Source organism: Astyanax mexicanus, chromosome 6 (assembly GCF_023375975.1).
Source record: "Astyanax mexicanus isolate ESR-SI-001 chromosome 6, AstMex3_surface, whole genome shotgun sequence".
NCBI classification, from domain to species: Eukaryota; Metazoa; Chordata; class Actinopteri; order Characiformes; family Acestrorhamphidae; genus Astyanax; species Astyanax mexicanus.
Genome location: NC_064413.1, coordinates 36592399 through 36608640, shown reverse-complemented (window position 1 = coordinate 36608640; position 16242 = coordinate 36592399). Strand labels below are relative to the sequence as shown.

The window sequence follows — 16242 nt, the reverse complement described above, 5'->3', positions numbered from 1 at the left end:
AGCGTTATGAGGTTATGATGGCTTTAGTGAAGAGTAGTGCTGAAATTGCAAGAGTTAATTACTTGAATTTCATGCTCTTTTGATGTGTTTGAGAGCATCAGTTGTAAAGTTGTAAAGAGATAGAGTTGGTATACAGTGAATAGCCCTATTTGAGGAATGTTCTCATCCAAAATATGGCAAGAACTACAACTAAGTACAGTAAAAAATGTTCAAGTGCATTCAAAAAGACCATCAAATGCTATGATGAAACTGGCTCTTATCAGGACCACCCCAGGAAAGGAAGACTTACAGAGTTACCTCTGTTGCACAGGATAAGTTAATTAGAGTTATCAGCTTCACAGATAAAAGCCCACTTAAATGCTTCACAGATATGCTAGACATATTTTGGTTTGTTTAACCCCTTTTTTTATTTTACTACATAATTCATTATGTGTTCTTTCATATTGTGGATGACTTCAGTATTCATTTTCAAAGTAGATACATAATAATGTAGATACATAGATCATAGATACATAAGATTAAAATTAGTGTTAAATCAACCTAAACTCATTATTTAAATGCATTAGATGGTAGAAAAAATCATGCTTTTTCATTGTATTATTGCTATCTTGGTAGTTATTCACATCATCATCACCACAACATAACTGTTTGCACAACACAGCTGAGTTAAACCTTGCTTGAATAACTGGGTGCACTGAGGATGTGTCACTAAATGTAAGGCATTCTGTACCACAGATGGGCAAAGAATAATTGGCATTAACTATCCCCAGCTGAGAGCCTTGTGCGGGATCAGCGGCCTAAGCGAGAGGTAAGAAACTTGGCACAGCACAAGAGTTGAATGACCTAGATTATACTTTGTTTTAAGAGTAGATGTGAGCATTGTTTTTTTTTTATCCTTATATCAATATACAAATATACTAATGTGTCTGTCATGGCATAATGTTTTGGCTGTTATTCTTTACAGTGGGATATCTCAGTCTTCTGTGGATGCTCATGAAGAATTCATGAATTTATATCAGAAGATATTCCTACAGCCAAAAAAAATTCCCCCTGGGATCCCACTGGGTCGAGAGAGCAACATGTGAGTACTGTAAAAAGATAATCAATACTGATAATAGTAACAAATACTAGAATTTAATTGTAGACCATTATGTAGTATGGTGAATATGTGACTCAGTGGTTAGGGGTGCTAACTGACTAGCTGGATGCTTGTGGCTTCTCAGGTCTCAGCTTGGTGTCACAGAGAATGGACTTTACACAGGGCCCATGAGCAAAGCACTTAACCTCAATTTGATTCAGGTTAGAAATTCTGTTAGGAGGTCATGGTCCCTGTACTGCACCATCAAACACTATACTACAAGTACCAGACCTTGTTTAGTCCTCCTGCAGTCATTTCTTTTTTAACAGTGATTTGACTCTGTTCAGTCCTAGAATGCCATGTTCAGACCGCCATCTCAAATCCGATTTTTAGGCATATTTGTGTCAAAATTTTTGATAGTCTGCTATGGAACACATTTGGAGGTGGTTGATAATGGGATTACAGTTGGATTCTCAAGTCTGAATGCTCAAATCATATTCCAATTATCCAATGTGATAGTTTACAAGTGCAGATAGTCATGTCAACAGATCTAATTTAAGAAACAAAACCCTACAGTGCCATCACAGAGCAGGTTGACTTGGATGGTGGATCATCCTCAGCACTGCATTGATGCTGACATGGTGGTACTGTGTTAGTGTGTGTTTTTCTGGAGCTGTGCTGTCCCTGTGGAGTCCTGACCATAGAAATACGAGGGATAGTAATAAATAATAGGATAATAATAAATCTGGCAGAGAAACAGATATAGGACTACAGTCTGTAATTATAGAACTACAAAATTCTCCTAAATGCTCTATGGAGCTAAAAAATGGATAATTGGTGGTCACAATGTTATGTTTGGTGTTTATTACAAAACCTGGCAATTAACAGGTGATTTGAATCAGGTGTGCTGGGGGAGAAATGTGAAAAGCTGTACAGGAATTAGAGTAAGAATAGAGCTGACTTTTGCAAAACCGGATATTACCATGTTAAATTCTTCATCTCTAAGCTGTTTTTGTTGCATGCCTTTGACAATGGCACTCAAGTTATCCCTCTGCATTAAAAATGGCTTATGAAAAGGATATGCGTTTCTTTGTTCTAGGAATTGTTGCGCATTGTTTGCAATTGTGCATTATCCGGTAGCTGAAAAAAGAAAGTCACAAACAGGATATCTCAGACAAAAGGCGCGTGGGCTGCCTCGCGCTGTTCCCCTGGAGAGGCGTGACGCAGAGAGCCGCTGTCTGTCAGTCAAAGCTGCCCCATAACAATCCCACTCGTATAGATTGAGTAATGTTTATAGTGCAGAAACAGGCTGGCAGGGCTGTAGAAATGAATGTTATTGTGGGTAGTGACATATGAGTCATGCCTTTAATTGGCTTGAATATAGATCCGCTCTCAGTTGGAGCTGGGGCATCTTGTAAAGAGCTTGCCAAGGAGTTATTCATGGGCTGGTTTAAATGGCAAATGCCACAATGATTACCACTAAAACAATGTCATGAGCTCCAGTTAAGGTAATTTTGACTGCAGGGTGCTTGGTTTCATACGGCCGCTAACAATATGGCAATCTGATGACTATTTCTTCCTAGATGGTATTTTCCTCCTTGAGCGATCCTTGAGCCCTGTAGTTATGGAAAGACGTAGATGTATTTCTGATATATTATACATTTGTGGCTTTTGTACTTATGTATTGCTGTTAATGACTAGAACACTAAGCTACTTTGTTGTGTTTCGTTTTAGCAGCCATGCTTCACAGACACTTAAAGCCATGGAGAGCCAGGCCCGTCAGGAGAGGAACAGGAATCGGCCTCAGGAGAAGCAGACTCAAGAGATGCTCATCAACCATGCAATCAGAGCCCTCAAAAAGCTGTGAGTATTACATTTGGCTTTTGCCAGTCTGTGCACTTTTGCTTTTACAGACCACAAACATTCACAGCACCACATAGGACATAGGCCACATATAATCTTATAAATAAAAGAGTGTGATGTTTTTACTTTATTGTCAGTGTTCATATTACTTAGATTTAGGCAGGGATCACATAATGCATCACTGATGTGATGTATCTTTCACTGATGTGCATGAGAAAAAAAAACAACTCATGGTGAAAGGCTGCCATGAGCAACTTGTCCAGTTGAGGGCAGTCAAATACCTTTTTTCTGAGCTTCTGAATCATCTTCCTGTAATCCTACTGTACAAACACTTGCAGTTTTCTCTGGTAAACAAGTAAAGACTGATTTGTTTTTCTTTTTTAAAATGAAAATGAATAATTATAAAGGACCATTTACCAGAAGATTTCTTTCTCTGCGGGGCGCTGTTTATATCACATTAAGCATAAAAGCATTATACCGCACACACATATACAGAATGAAGAAAAAAATATTTTAGCTAAATTTTATAGCAGCAAATGATGTGGCAAAAGTGAGCTATTAAAATTCATGCCTAATTTTGTTCCTCTTTACTTCCAGCAAACAGAAAATAGATTTTCTACTTTCTTTATGTAGTTAGAGAGGGCTAACTCATTGCTTATGCTCTGGCAAAAGGAAAAAAATGTATGACCTATTGAGGATTCATTATTCAATACCATCTGCTGCTAGTACTCCAGTATTTTTGGAATAAAATCAAGAGGGCAGAGATCCTTTGCGAAACCTTATTATAATGAAAGTGTTCACTTGATTCATTGTGACAGGGCACTTTGGGCCTTTGTGCAACTATTGTAATTCACCGGTCTTACTATTTAACAACTGGGAAGAGCTGAGGATTGAAGACTCCAAATAAACTATAGATTATAATGGCAGATGTGCACTGACATGCCAGAAGTCACTGGATAGCAGTAAATTGTTTATGTAAATTGATCATGAAGTGTTAGCTGAGAGGATGTCTGCACCTGTATAAAATAGATGTGATCTTGTGAGTGTGCTATGGCAATGTGGCATTGTAAATTATTGGAGTTTGAGTGAGGCCTGATAGTGGGTGCAAGAGGGAAGGAACATTCCATTTTCAAACTTTTGCTGGCAGTTAACATTTCCTAATCCACAGGGTTACAGTATGTGTGAAACAAGAATGTATCATAAAAGCATTACCATCTATTGCAGATAGTGCCGTAAACAAATCCCCTCAAAAAAAGTGGATTTAGAAAAGTAAACCACAAGTGCTTAGTTATTTTTTTTATTAGGCTTTCACAGATATACAGCAAAGGTACATGCACTCTGTTCTTGTACTTTATTGTTTTTTCTCAGGCTGTGTTAGACAGAAGAGCTGTGGAGGCTTGGAGAAAGTCCGCTGAGGTCATTCAGTAGAACTCCAGTAGGGGGATAATGCACCGTAGGTAAGCATTTATGTGAACAAAGCTCCTGCCATGGCTGTGTACAACGCTTTGACTTAAATTGCAGCCCCACACAGCTCTCTAAAAAAAAGAAAAAAATGACCATGCCATGTGTGCTGTGTGAAGCAGCAAAGTGCTCTCACACCATGAGGCAGCCTGATCTACCTTCTATTGATCGCTGTAGGTAATAGCTTGATTGCACATTAGACTTAAGTAGTGCACATATGAGCTTGGGAAGTCTTTGGGGTTGTTTAACCACTGGTAGGTTTACAGTATTACAGAATTAGTTGGAAATGTTTCCCATAAGGACAGAAAAATGGCAAAGGCAGTGATTTAAAAAAAAAAAGCATCAATAATGGTTGCTATTAGTAAATCAGTGAACGCTTTTACTTCTACAACACCTTGTCTCATCAGATTTTTTGATCAAGCTGTGCAAGAATGGAATACATCCTGTATTTTTTACCAGTCGTGTTTTGTTAGTCTTCATAATTAACACATTTTCCTGAAGTTATTTGGTGGTATTTAAAGGGGTGTAGTGATAAGGTGATTGTCAGCTCTGAGAAAGCTGACAGACAGCTGATACTGATTGTTCGAAATTGAGAACACACAGGTTTTTCAAGATAATAAATGACATATTGATGTACTTACAGACTTGGAGTGCAGTTTATTAAGTTATCATTGTGTGGTAATTGCATTCCTTGTTTTCTGATAAAAGTCAAGTTACACGCACTCCTGGTGTAAAGACAGGGAGAGAACTTGCCCCTAAAAACATGGCTGGGGATCTAGTGGTCATAGCATCTCACCTACTAATAACAAATAAATGGCTTAAATTCCTCATGGTAAATGTGGATGGATGGATGGATCTCAATGAGTTGAGGTCAGTTGACTAACTCTGCCAGGTAATACAATTCAATTTCTTTTCCGTTAAGTATATCTTGGGTATATTGAAGCACCCTATGACTGAATCTGAGTAAAGAGTGTAGTTATGTACACTTCAGAATTAATCCTGCTAGTTCTTTCAGCAACCATATTATCAGTAAACACCAGTGACCCAATTCTGTTGGCATCCAAACATGCCAGTAATGTCTCCACTATGTTTAACAGATAATAAGGTATCATGCTTCTGACCATGAACTCAGATTTTTCTTTTTCATACTTGTGTTACTGTTGCTTTCATCTGGCCAAAGAATATGACTAATAATGACTTTCTAGCAGACTTATTATTATCTAGCTGTTTTTGAGTACTATCAGTGCTTTGCATGTTAAGGTAAACCCTCTAGGTATTCACCTTCATGAAGGCATCTCTTGATTGTAGACTTCTACAATTAATCACTTATCACATTAAGAGTATTCTTGACTTGACTAGATGTTGTGAGGGGTTTTTTTTTACACCAACGTTGTTGTTTTGCTGAATTTATTTTTAATGTGCCAAATAGTTTTGGCTACTCCTAAAGTTTCTGACATCTCTTTGATAGATGTATTTGTTTTTTTTAGCCTAATGATGGCATTCTTCATTTGTATCCACACCTCTTTAGACTGCATACTGAGAGTTCCCCTAAATAGCCATCAAATGCAAATTTAACACCTGGATTCAGCTCCAGACCCTTTATTTCCATAATTTGTCATAGTATAATGAGGGAACAGGTCACACCTGGCCATCAAACTACTTATCAGTTTGTTGTCTAATTTCTTTCAAGCCTGTGAAAATAGATGGACTGTTTCAAAGTGTCTGTAATTCTTAAACATGTAATTATATATTTTTGTTAAACCCCTTAAATTACAGTAGAAAGTGTACTGTGTATATATATATATTTCAATACAAATCTACTGGGGTGGGTTGGTTAGTATAATGGAAATACAGCAAACTAGTTTTTAAAAATTATGATGATATCTCCAAATAGGAAAGTATTTTAAAATAATGACATGTATGTTTTGTAAAATATCTGTTTTATGTTTATCTAGAATATGGCCAGAATAGCTCAATAATTCATATTAATTTAAGATGGTCACAGGATGGGACGCTGTGGGAGGGTAACATAAAATAAACCTATCATTGTGTCACTTGCAATTCTCTTTAAGAGCCAGATGCGCTCTGGCTTTAGAAATTGGTATTTCAATGGCACAATTCTTCTGCACTTCTCAGCAGAGGAAACTGACCTGCGCTTTCACACTGTGAAGATGCGTGAGCAGGCCATTTAGAGGAACAGAATAGTAATTTATTTCTATTCTGTTTATTGTTGATATTAAAGTTGCTTACTTCACGTCCTTGTATGTGAGCACACAAGGCGCACCTGCGTTGAAAAGTTAGCAAATGAATGTCTAAAAGTTGACTATTGTCAGGTTTCAAATCAGTCGGTGTTGCACCTGTGTTTTCCGTTGCCAAGATAGCAATATGCCAGAAATTGACCTGGACACACCTCACTTTCAGACCACCACGCCCATCTGTGTAGATATATTTACAAGCGTCTTTGCTATTTACAATGTTGTCATCAGTTGCTTGATAGAGACATAATCGTCTCAACCGTGTTCTGTGGTAAACAGAATGTTACTAAATAAACTAATGCTAATCTGTTAAATATTCGTAAATTAAATAAATCATTTGTAATTGCCAGATTGAAGATGTGTCTATATTACACAAATCATGACATCCACTGTACAGAGGCAGCCTACTTTTTAAAATAATGGAATTCTTCATTTTGTGTAAATTTTGAGTGACAAATCATATATTACATATTTTTGTGGTATTGTTTTGCTTTTAATTTAATTTAATCATGAAAAAATATTGAGCTGCATGCTGAGACTCGCCATGGAATTGATCAGAGCTTCTTAAATGATAACACCTGTTTTAAATTCATGCACACTGTGTTTCCAGTGTGCAGCAAGCTTTAGTCTGTAATATTTTAAGCAAACTTATCTTTCTATATAAATATGATTATTTTTGTCTTTAAAATAGCGCAGTCGAGTAAATGCATGGTCATATGCACTACTTGTGCAGCTTATACTACTCCCTGCCTCCAATAATGTCATGTAGTCAGTATAATCTTATGAAAAAAGGGAATCCTCCTAGCCCTGGTACAGAAGCAAAATAATAAATGATTACTCTCCAAAATACTATAGACCTGACTGTAGTTTTTTTCCTCAAAATTGTTCCCCAAAATTCAGAGAGGGAGCAACATCTCAACAATCATATAAACAGGACCAGAGCTTTCCTTGGGGAAAGTGCCTCAGTGCCATCTGTTAGAAATGGCCCTAGTCAGCTGCTGGAGTGATGCTGTTTTAGTGCTCAGCTGTACTGTACACTAAAAGTGAAAAGTATGAAGTTTAACTTAAATGATTCAAATAAACACTGCTGTGATCCTGAACTATTGGCACTAATCCTCTAATAAATGCAGTCATTTTATATTTACTCAAAATAAAATATATATATTTTTTTATTATTATGTTTCTGTGCATCTTCTCTATGATATAGAACATGTTTTGTGTGGTTCTATAAAGAACCTAGTCTCTAAAAACCTGGTCTCTATATTTGTAAAATTGTTTTTTATAGTACAGCGCAAACCGTTTACAAGCCTTTTCTGAGACACGAGAGGCAGAGTCTGTGAACAATAGAAGGAAGGTGAAGGGCACTGAAAGGTGTTCCTCGCATGCATGCCTTCCACCCCATACGGATGGGCTTTGAGCTAATCTCCTCTCTACATTTGCCTCTGTGATCTGCTGGCTTGCCTGGGGCTGCTGTGAGCTGTTGCTGCGTTTTTTCCCCTCTCTCTCTTTTTTTTCCAGCTCGCTATGTGGATATCTGGGTTACATATGCCAACTGTAATCCATCAGTGTGAGAATATGTTTGAGAGATGTGCTGTATGAAGGGGAAACAGGGTCATCGTTATGTTTAAAAGAGAGGGGAGGGGGGACAGGACGCCCCAGCGGAGCAATGCTGTCTGCTTTGCCGTGAGCATTATTGCAAAGGTACAGTGTCTCCTTCCAACATGTGGAAATGGCATTAGCTAACGAGATTGTAATGGTGTAGCTGAGAGGTATTACAGTTTAAAGGAATGGTTCAGCAAAAATCACATTCACGAATGTTTCTCCTTTGCTTTAAATGTAGACAAACAACCAACACATTTTGTAAGTGTAGCAGTTTACTTTTGTTATTTTCTTTTATAAAAATCTGACAGTGAGCAGAAATGCTCCAAAATGCTTCCTTGACTTTTATTGAACATATATGTTACTATGTGCAGTATAAAGCCCAATCTGGGTGGGATTAGTTTCTCAGGGGGTCCTGGGGTCATTTTCTTTTTTATGGCGGGTCCTCTGTGATTTTATTCCCATCCAAAACGACCATGTACGTGTTTTGTCAGCCGTCCTCTGAGAAAATTACAGGCTGAATTACCTGCTGTTTTTCTCTGAACTCTGTGGTCCTCTGGTAATTTTAGTCCTGTCTGGACTCACATCTCTGAGTTTCGTCACCTCACGTTTAAAAAAATAGGCATTTGTCCACTGCCGCACACCGTAATTACACTTTGGGTGCGTGTTTCCACAGAGATCCACGTAAACAGTGAGTGGAAATGGAGGAGCTACTGAACGCGATGTCACATGATGGAGAAAGCCTTTCTGTTTGTTCAATTGCAGTCCAGATGCAAGAGTTTTATCACAAAGTAAAAATGTAAAATATTTTTCACAGATGCCCCCCTTAGAAAAGTCCGGAAAGGGCTTAAGGAAATGTTTTTTAGTTTGGAAGATTTTACAGATTCTGGAGATTTTCGATACTTGGAAGTTAACACAAATCCTGTAATATTGCAAAGTGCTGTTCAGTTTATTTAAAAATTTCCAAATGGAGACTTTTTATTGTAATCGGTGCCAAACAATTGCATAAAAATCACAACAGTTGTATATAATGCCTGGTCATTTGTGCGTCAATGCATACATGTAATATAAGCAACTTCCCCTCCCTGCCCCTCCCTAGTAAGATACACTCTGAAAATGGTTTACATGAAAGTTGAGAGAAACCCACGAGGGGAGTGTGATATAATTTCACTAATATGTATCGATATCATTACACTTTTAATGTTTTCTGCCTAAGGTTTGCACTGGAGCTTTTACCTTAAAGCTCACCTTCCGCGAAAATCCGATTTTTCTTGTTTTTTGTGGAATACAGTAGGTCTCTCCGAGTTGAATGTGTACACCTGCACATTAAACTGTTTTGCAGCCCCCATTGTCTGCAGGAGCTAAGCAAAGAAATCCCCCCTCCCCCCCTCCGAAAAAGGGGTGAATTTTGAATTATCTTTCTGCCTACGTAGGCAGAAACTCACAGACCAGCCCACCTTGGCTCGAGAAACTCCCAGAGGCGGAGCTGAAGCGACGCAACATCACCGCTCATCAGTTAGGAGGTGGGAGGCAGTGAGCGGCAGAGCGGCGGAGGGGCGTCACAGTGCTCCTAGCCAATCAGAGGAGAGATATTTGCATGCTGTTTGCATGTATGAATATTCATGAGCAAAGCTGGAATCCGGTCATTTTGGACACACCCCTAAAACAGTCCATTAAAAAAGAGCTATACAGAGACACCTGAGCACTTTTTTTTTTACAAAAATGGCTCACATGTCATTCATTCATACTAGAGACCACAACTAGACATTTTAAAATGAAAGAAAAAACGACGGAAGGTGAGCTTTAAAATAACAATACTCTTGGCAAACCAAACGTTGCATTATGTACCATTTGTGACGCCTTAGGACAGTGCTAATGAGAACTATGCAACACTGCATAATATGATTGTATAACCTCATTTAATATTTCTCTGCTCCCTCAGTCCACAGGCTTTGTTCACATGCAGTGACAGTTCTGTATCTCTCAGGTTGTCCAGAAATGCATGTAAAGCTTGTCCTTCAGTGGTGGTTCAAAGTAAAAATGACAGGAATATATTATATACCTTTATAGTATTAGTGTGTAGTGCGTACACAGCCCATGTTTTTTAGTTGACATTGAGTTTGTTGCATTTAAAATAAAGGAATTAGACATGTTAAGGGGTAAAGGGGTGAATTGCGGTAATTTTAAGTTTTGCTATGTGAACTAAGTCAAATTTCAGTATGGCTATAGGGGGATTGCTTTGAGAAGCAAAACACAGTGTGGATATCATAAACAGTTGTGTTTTTATTGGGGATGACATCATGATATTTATAGTAGAAGAAAGACTGTGTGTGTGTGTGTGTGTTTGTGCGTTTTTTGAGTGTGTCGCTTGCACCCTGCTGCCTTTTCCGCAGCCCTGCTTTTAAAGTCTGTTCATCTGCTGAATAGGTCATCTGATGATATGATCTTATTTTTGATCCAGTTCCATGAATCACTTTGTGTGTACTATGGTTGTGTATGTGTATATGTGTGTGTTGGTGAGTTTGTGTGTTGCTTGTGTGTGTCCATGCATGTTTTTACATCTGTTCCTACCATAAAGCCAGATTTCCCCATCCAGAACCATGGGGAGTGGGGTCCAACTGTGCTTGCCTGGCACAGAGAGTTGATACACACACATGCGCACACACACACACACACACACACACACACACACACACACACACACACACACACACACACACACACACACACACACACACACACACTTCCTGCTCTTGTGCCCTGTTCCCGTGAGAGCCTTTCTGTGTGCCAGCACTAGGGGCAGGAAGCGCTTGGCTTCCCCCTGTGCTGTGCCCCGCCCTGCGTCCCCTCGGCCAGGCAGTCGTGGTAACGGGTTGGGGAGAAGGCCCTTGATGCACAAGCCAGCAAGAAGACATTCTACTTGTTTTATGAAGGAAACCGGCGAGGACAACCTGCTTTGTCTGCACTTTTTCCTACTGTTTTTGTTGTATCTCATATATTTATTTTCTCTATATGAATCTGTGCCACATCCCTCCTCAATACTTTCCATTCTGAATGGATTTCCCCTTTTCCAACTGTTCTCACACTAATCTGGTGTGGAAAAAATCATGTAACCTAGTTTCAGCTGTTTGATCTCATTAGAACATAGAGTGCATATAGAGGTGAGCAATATAATTATATTTTATTGTATTGTCATAAATTTTCATTCCGCATCAAAGATGCGATAGACAACTGACCCAACTGTATTTAATTAACAGAGAGTTAATTAACACAGTTAGTCCATTTTAAATAAAAGTCACTGTAATGTGTTTGCATGGTTTTATTAGATATGTATTAATAGTTTCTATAAACCATTAAGTCTGTACAATCTGGCTGTACAACAAACACCAAATCTCCAGTAAATCAAATTTGTCAGAACACACATTGTCTCACATTCGCACAAATCTTAGCATTCACATATGTCTTCTGATTTTCCCTCTCGGCTGAGGAAATTCCTTTACTACATCCGCTATATTTGATAACCGACGTCTCTGTTTGACATCATTTTCCAGCATTAGAGTTCTAATCTGTATGTCCTGCACTATGTTACTTTTTTATGGTGTTTACTCTCTGGCGGACTTTCTTCAAGCTGGGTAATTTATAAAGCTCTGGGGATCTGTGTCTGAGACGTGGATGCTGGGGGAATGTTTGGCCAGCTCTCTATCGGACCAAAGTATCTAGACCAGTGATGTAGCTGCTTTCTGAAATTTTGTCATGATAACATATTGCTTTTTGGGTTTAGCTGCTAAAATAAATGGTGAAAGGGTGCAGATTTTCATTTAATCACTGGTTGTTTCTCTGTTGGTATTCATTCATTATTTCTTGTAGCTTTAAAAATTGCAGCCACATATGCAGCAACATCTATTAAATTATAATAAATATTTATCATCTTACAGTTTGTACGACTTGCCACCAAGAGTTGTAAGATAAAGTAGGTAAACCTTTTTAAAATGACATGTTTGTCAGGTCATGGCATAGTGTCTCATTATAATCATGGTCAGACTTAACCATTCCACAACAAATTGTTGTTTTTTTTCAACCAGTCTTTAATTGATCATTTTTATGTGCATTGGGTCCTCATCTTGTTGCATCACCCGGTGTCTCTTAAGCCTCGCAGATTGATGCACTTATTTTCTCCTGTAAATTGTTTTCATATTCCTGTTATTCTATGCAGTGATTGCAAGGATCCCAGGACCTCAGACCAACAGCCCCAAACCATGATGCTTCCTCCACCATGCTTTACATTTAGGCTGACTTTTTGGTTTTGGTATACAGTGATCATGGTTTTCAGCCTTTTCCAGCCTAATATGTGAGTTATTTGCATAAGATTATGGTTCACACTTACCCATACTGTTTTGAGAAGTAACCAGGATGAGCATGCCTAGATTTATGGTCCACACATCCAATCTCATCTCCTGAGAGGTTCACTTTCTTTTTCTAGCCTGCAGTGTGGAATGTTTAGTGATTGTGCTCAGTAAAAGAAAGACACAAATGTGAAAATTATTTGTTTGTTTTAGTTTAGTTAAATTGGGTTTGTAAATAATTGTGATTTAGAGTTTATTTATTAGTAATCAATGCATAAATCCTAAAAAAAAATCCAAAGAGTTCCCTTACCTTTTTTGTACCACCTGACAAGTCTGAATATCCTTGTGAAGTCCAGATCAGAGTCAGGAGTGTAGTTTTAATTATTGAGGCATATTCAATTTTATCCCACAAATTGCTTATTAATAGCAGCAGACATCTGCAACCTATCCATCAGTTTTCGAAGGCAGTCAGGTGACTCAGACCAGACACCACAGGAGAGCAAGACATTTTTATATTTGTGGACAAAGGGAAGGATAGAAATAACCAGATATTTTGTATTTTGTGGATTACTCTTTTTTGATTAGGGTTGTTCTCTTGCAGTGAAAAAGAGAAGCAGACATGAATAAAAACAATGGGAATTCTTGTAGCGGGGTAGCTAGGGCTGTGAATGGTCTGTGTCCTTTGAGACTTACAACTGTGATAAATCTGCTTTCTTGATGCTTGAAGGGAGCTGAGGGCTAAGCTTCATTAAAAGAGGAGCTGTGGATGCCGCAACATCTGCTTCGGAAAATCCACCATCAGGCAAGGAGTGGTATCTGAGCTAATGACAAAAAAGGCAAAGTCCAATTCAGGACAGGACAAGGCTGGCTCCCTCATTCTAGACTCTGGACACTTTTCAGTCTCCTCAGTCAACCTCAAGAACAGAAAATGCAAACATCTGGAGAAGTTAATTGTCCCCAAGCTAAATAGATGAACTCATTGCCTTTGACAGAATCAGGTCCCTTGTAATGCCTGATTTAGATTAAGCACAATTACAGCTTGAATGAATGTCAGACCCTCCTCCCCCCCATGTTCATGGCACTCGTTTAGGTCACTTTCATCTCCTTCTGATGGCACTGCAACAGTAGGGCACTAAGACTTCTGCGACACAGGAGAGAAGAGGCAAAAAATGTGGTTTAGATATCCTCATCAGATTTACTTACCCTATTTTTTGGCCACCGAGTATAGAACTGTATCCTACTGTTGGTCAAAAAATAGGGTAAGTAAATCTGCGCCTCAGCCCACGAGGGAGGAGGCCCCGAGGACGGCCAAAGAAGCGGTGGCTTGACCGGATTAAGGAGGACATGAAAAACTTAAATGTTGCTCCTGAGGACGCCATGGATCGCACCAAGTGGAGACTGGCATGTCGATACGCGGACCCTGCGACTTAAAGCGGGATTAACGCGAGGAAGAAGAAGAAGAGTAGGATACAGTTCTATAAACATTCTTAGCTTTAAATTTTAGCAATCAAAAACTACAGTGCTTTTTTCTGTAGTGCAGTTTTGCTATTGTGTATGTAATTGTAGTTGACAATGCATAAAAGAAATAACTAAAAAAAAAATCAGAATTGGAAAAAATTGATTTAAAAAGGCTCTACTGGAAACAAACAAGTGTATCATTCTGTAAACATACAGTTCATGAAGTCTCTTTTGCTCTCTCACTCTTTTCTCTCCAGTGATTGCTTCCATGCAGGGTGTAGCCAGTATCCAGTACCTTTAGCCTACATGGAACCAAGTGCTAATGCAAACTGCTTATGAGAAGTAACAGAAGTGGAGCTTGGGAAAATGTGTTTTCCACAATGTCGTACAGCTTGCCAACACAGCAGAATCATATACAATCTGACGCTGGGTGTTCGTGCAGAAAGCTGGATCTGCACACACTCGCGCTTGGGTCCAGAAATGTGTCCTCAGATTTGATGACACACATTCACATTGGCTTTGGAGTCTCATTTAAACTGAGTTATGATAGTTATAATCTGTGTTTTGAGGGGCGTTTTGTCAAGACTCAAGACTTTTTGGCAGCGAGCAACAGAACCTCAGAACCAGCTGCTGGGATGGAGCTCCAAGTCCCTGACAGCTGTTGAGGGAGAGTGAGGAAAAGAATTACTTGGGTGACATTTCTTTCTCTCTCTCTCTCTCTGCCTCTCTTTCTTTCTCTCTTCCGAAACTCTATCTCTTTTCTCTTTTCTTCAGAAACAATAAAAAGAGCCATTGCATTAATCATTGCACGTCTCAGCCTGCCGGCTCTTCGGCTCATTGTAGCGCTGTCCAACCAGGTGATCACAGGCAATTAACCTCTTCCTGCATGGCCATGGCCAGGCCCAGGCCCAAGCCCACTCTGTAATGTATACTGCTGAGCAAAAGGGAAAACTGGAAACAGCTTGCGCAGCAGCCCATACAATACCTTCAAGACTGCCTTCATGCCTATACACATGGTTGTCTCATTTCCTCGAGAGTTGGAACCTGAAGAAGTGAGGAACAAAATGAATTCTCCACCAAACAAGTCCTTGTACCTGCTGAAGATGTGATAAACAGATGTGACGTGATGAGGTGAACCACGGCATCCTGAATCCTGTCAACTTGACAGCTTAAGGGCAGGAGCCTTAATAGGATCAGGTGTTAGCAAACTAGTGTGAGTTTTGCTGCATCATTGGCAGATTTATGGAACGTTAAACACAGATATATTCCTTAGAATCTGTGCCAACGTTTCAGAGGCCTGAAGCCTAGAAACTGCATAAGGCTTGGATGTGAGAGGGAAAGTGTAAATGTGTAAGTAATATGTAGTAATTTTTAATTTAATAGTGGTCTTTTCACCCAGCCATGACTTCAGCCTCCACACCTCCAAGCAGATGTTGGTGGGTGTCCAAGAGTGTTGTAAATGATCATATGGCTTCTGGGGATTTGTACATGCTTATATGAATACCTGGGTTTTCTAAGGACAAATGTACCTGATGATCAAAGCCTTTTTATTGTTTTTTTTCTCTTCTCATAAGCATGCATTAACAATGACAACAGAAACAGGTCTGCTCTCTGTATGTGCTGATATAATGGATGGTGCATGGAGACCTCCTTACTGGCGCAGTATTGGTGTTGTACATATGTGATAAGTGAAGATGTAAGAATGCTGTACAAGGAATCTTATCACTGTTGTGCAGCACATGTTGGATACAAAGATACAATTTAGGTGGTCAGCGATTCTCAATTTTTAAGTCCTAAGATTATTTTTATACTCTTTAAATTAAAGCTTTAGAAAAAAAGATAAAAGCGGCTATTGGTGGCACAAATCGTACTTGCAGATTGATCTGATTACCAGGAGAAGAAGACTTCTCTGTTATCTTTAAAGCATAATGGCCCTTTGAAATTGAAATAAGTTAGCTATCCTCCTCTCACCCGCAAAAAAAGTGCTTTGTGGATTTAAGTTGGAGGGAGATAGCCCTTATCAATTCTCCTCTCTACTAGTGATTTATGTCATTGGCTAGTGTGGGTTTAGTGGCAATTTTCCCCCGTGCGTCCTCTGGAGATAGTCCGCAGGAACGTATTTGGTGGGCGATAAGATAGTGTTGTAGGGCTTCACCAGCCTGAAGATAAGGGCGATTACAGTTAT

The 16242-nt window shown here is 39.1% G+C and overlaps 1 protein-coding gene across 1 annotated transcript in view; it reads left to right on the top strand.

The window, feature by feature from the left end:
* The window catches only part of cnbd1 (cyclic nucleotide binding domain containing 1), a 52271-nt gene that overhangs the window by 1028 nt on the left and 35001 nt on the right, over window positions 1-16242 (top strand). The window contains exons 2-4 of the mRNA XM_007250376.4: window positions 736-808; window positions 965-1081; window positions 2813-2941. Coding sequence (XP_007250438.4) covers window positions 736-808; window positions 965-1081; window positions 2813-2941 — 319 coding nt within the window. The remainder of the gene's footprint in view (window positions 1-735; window positions 809-964; window positions 1082-2812; window positions 2942-16242) is intronic.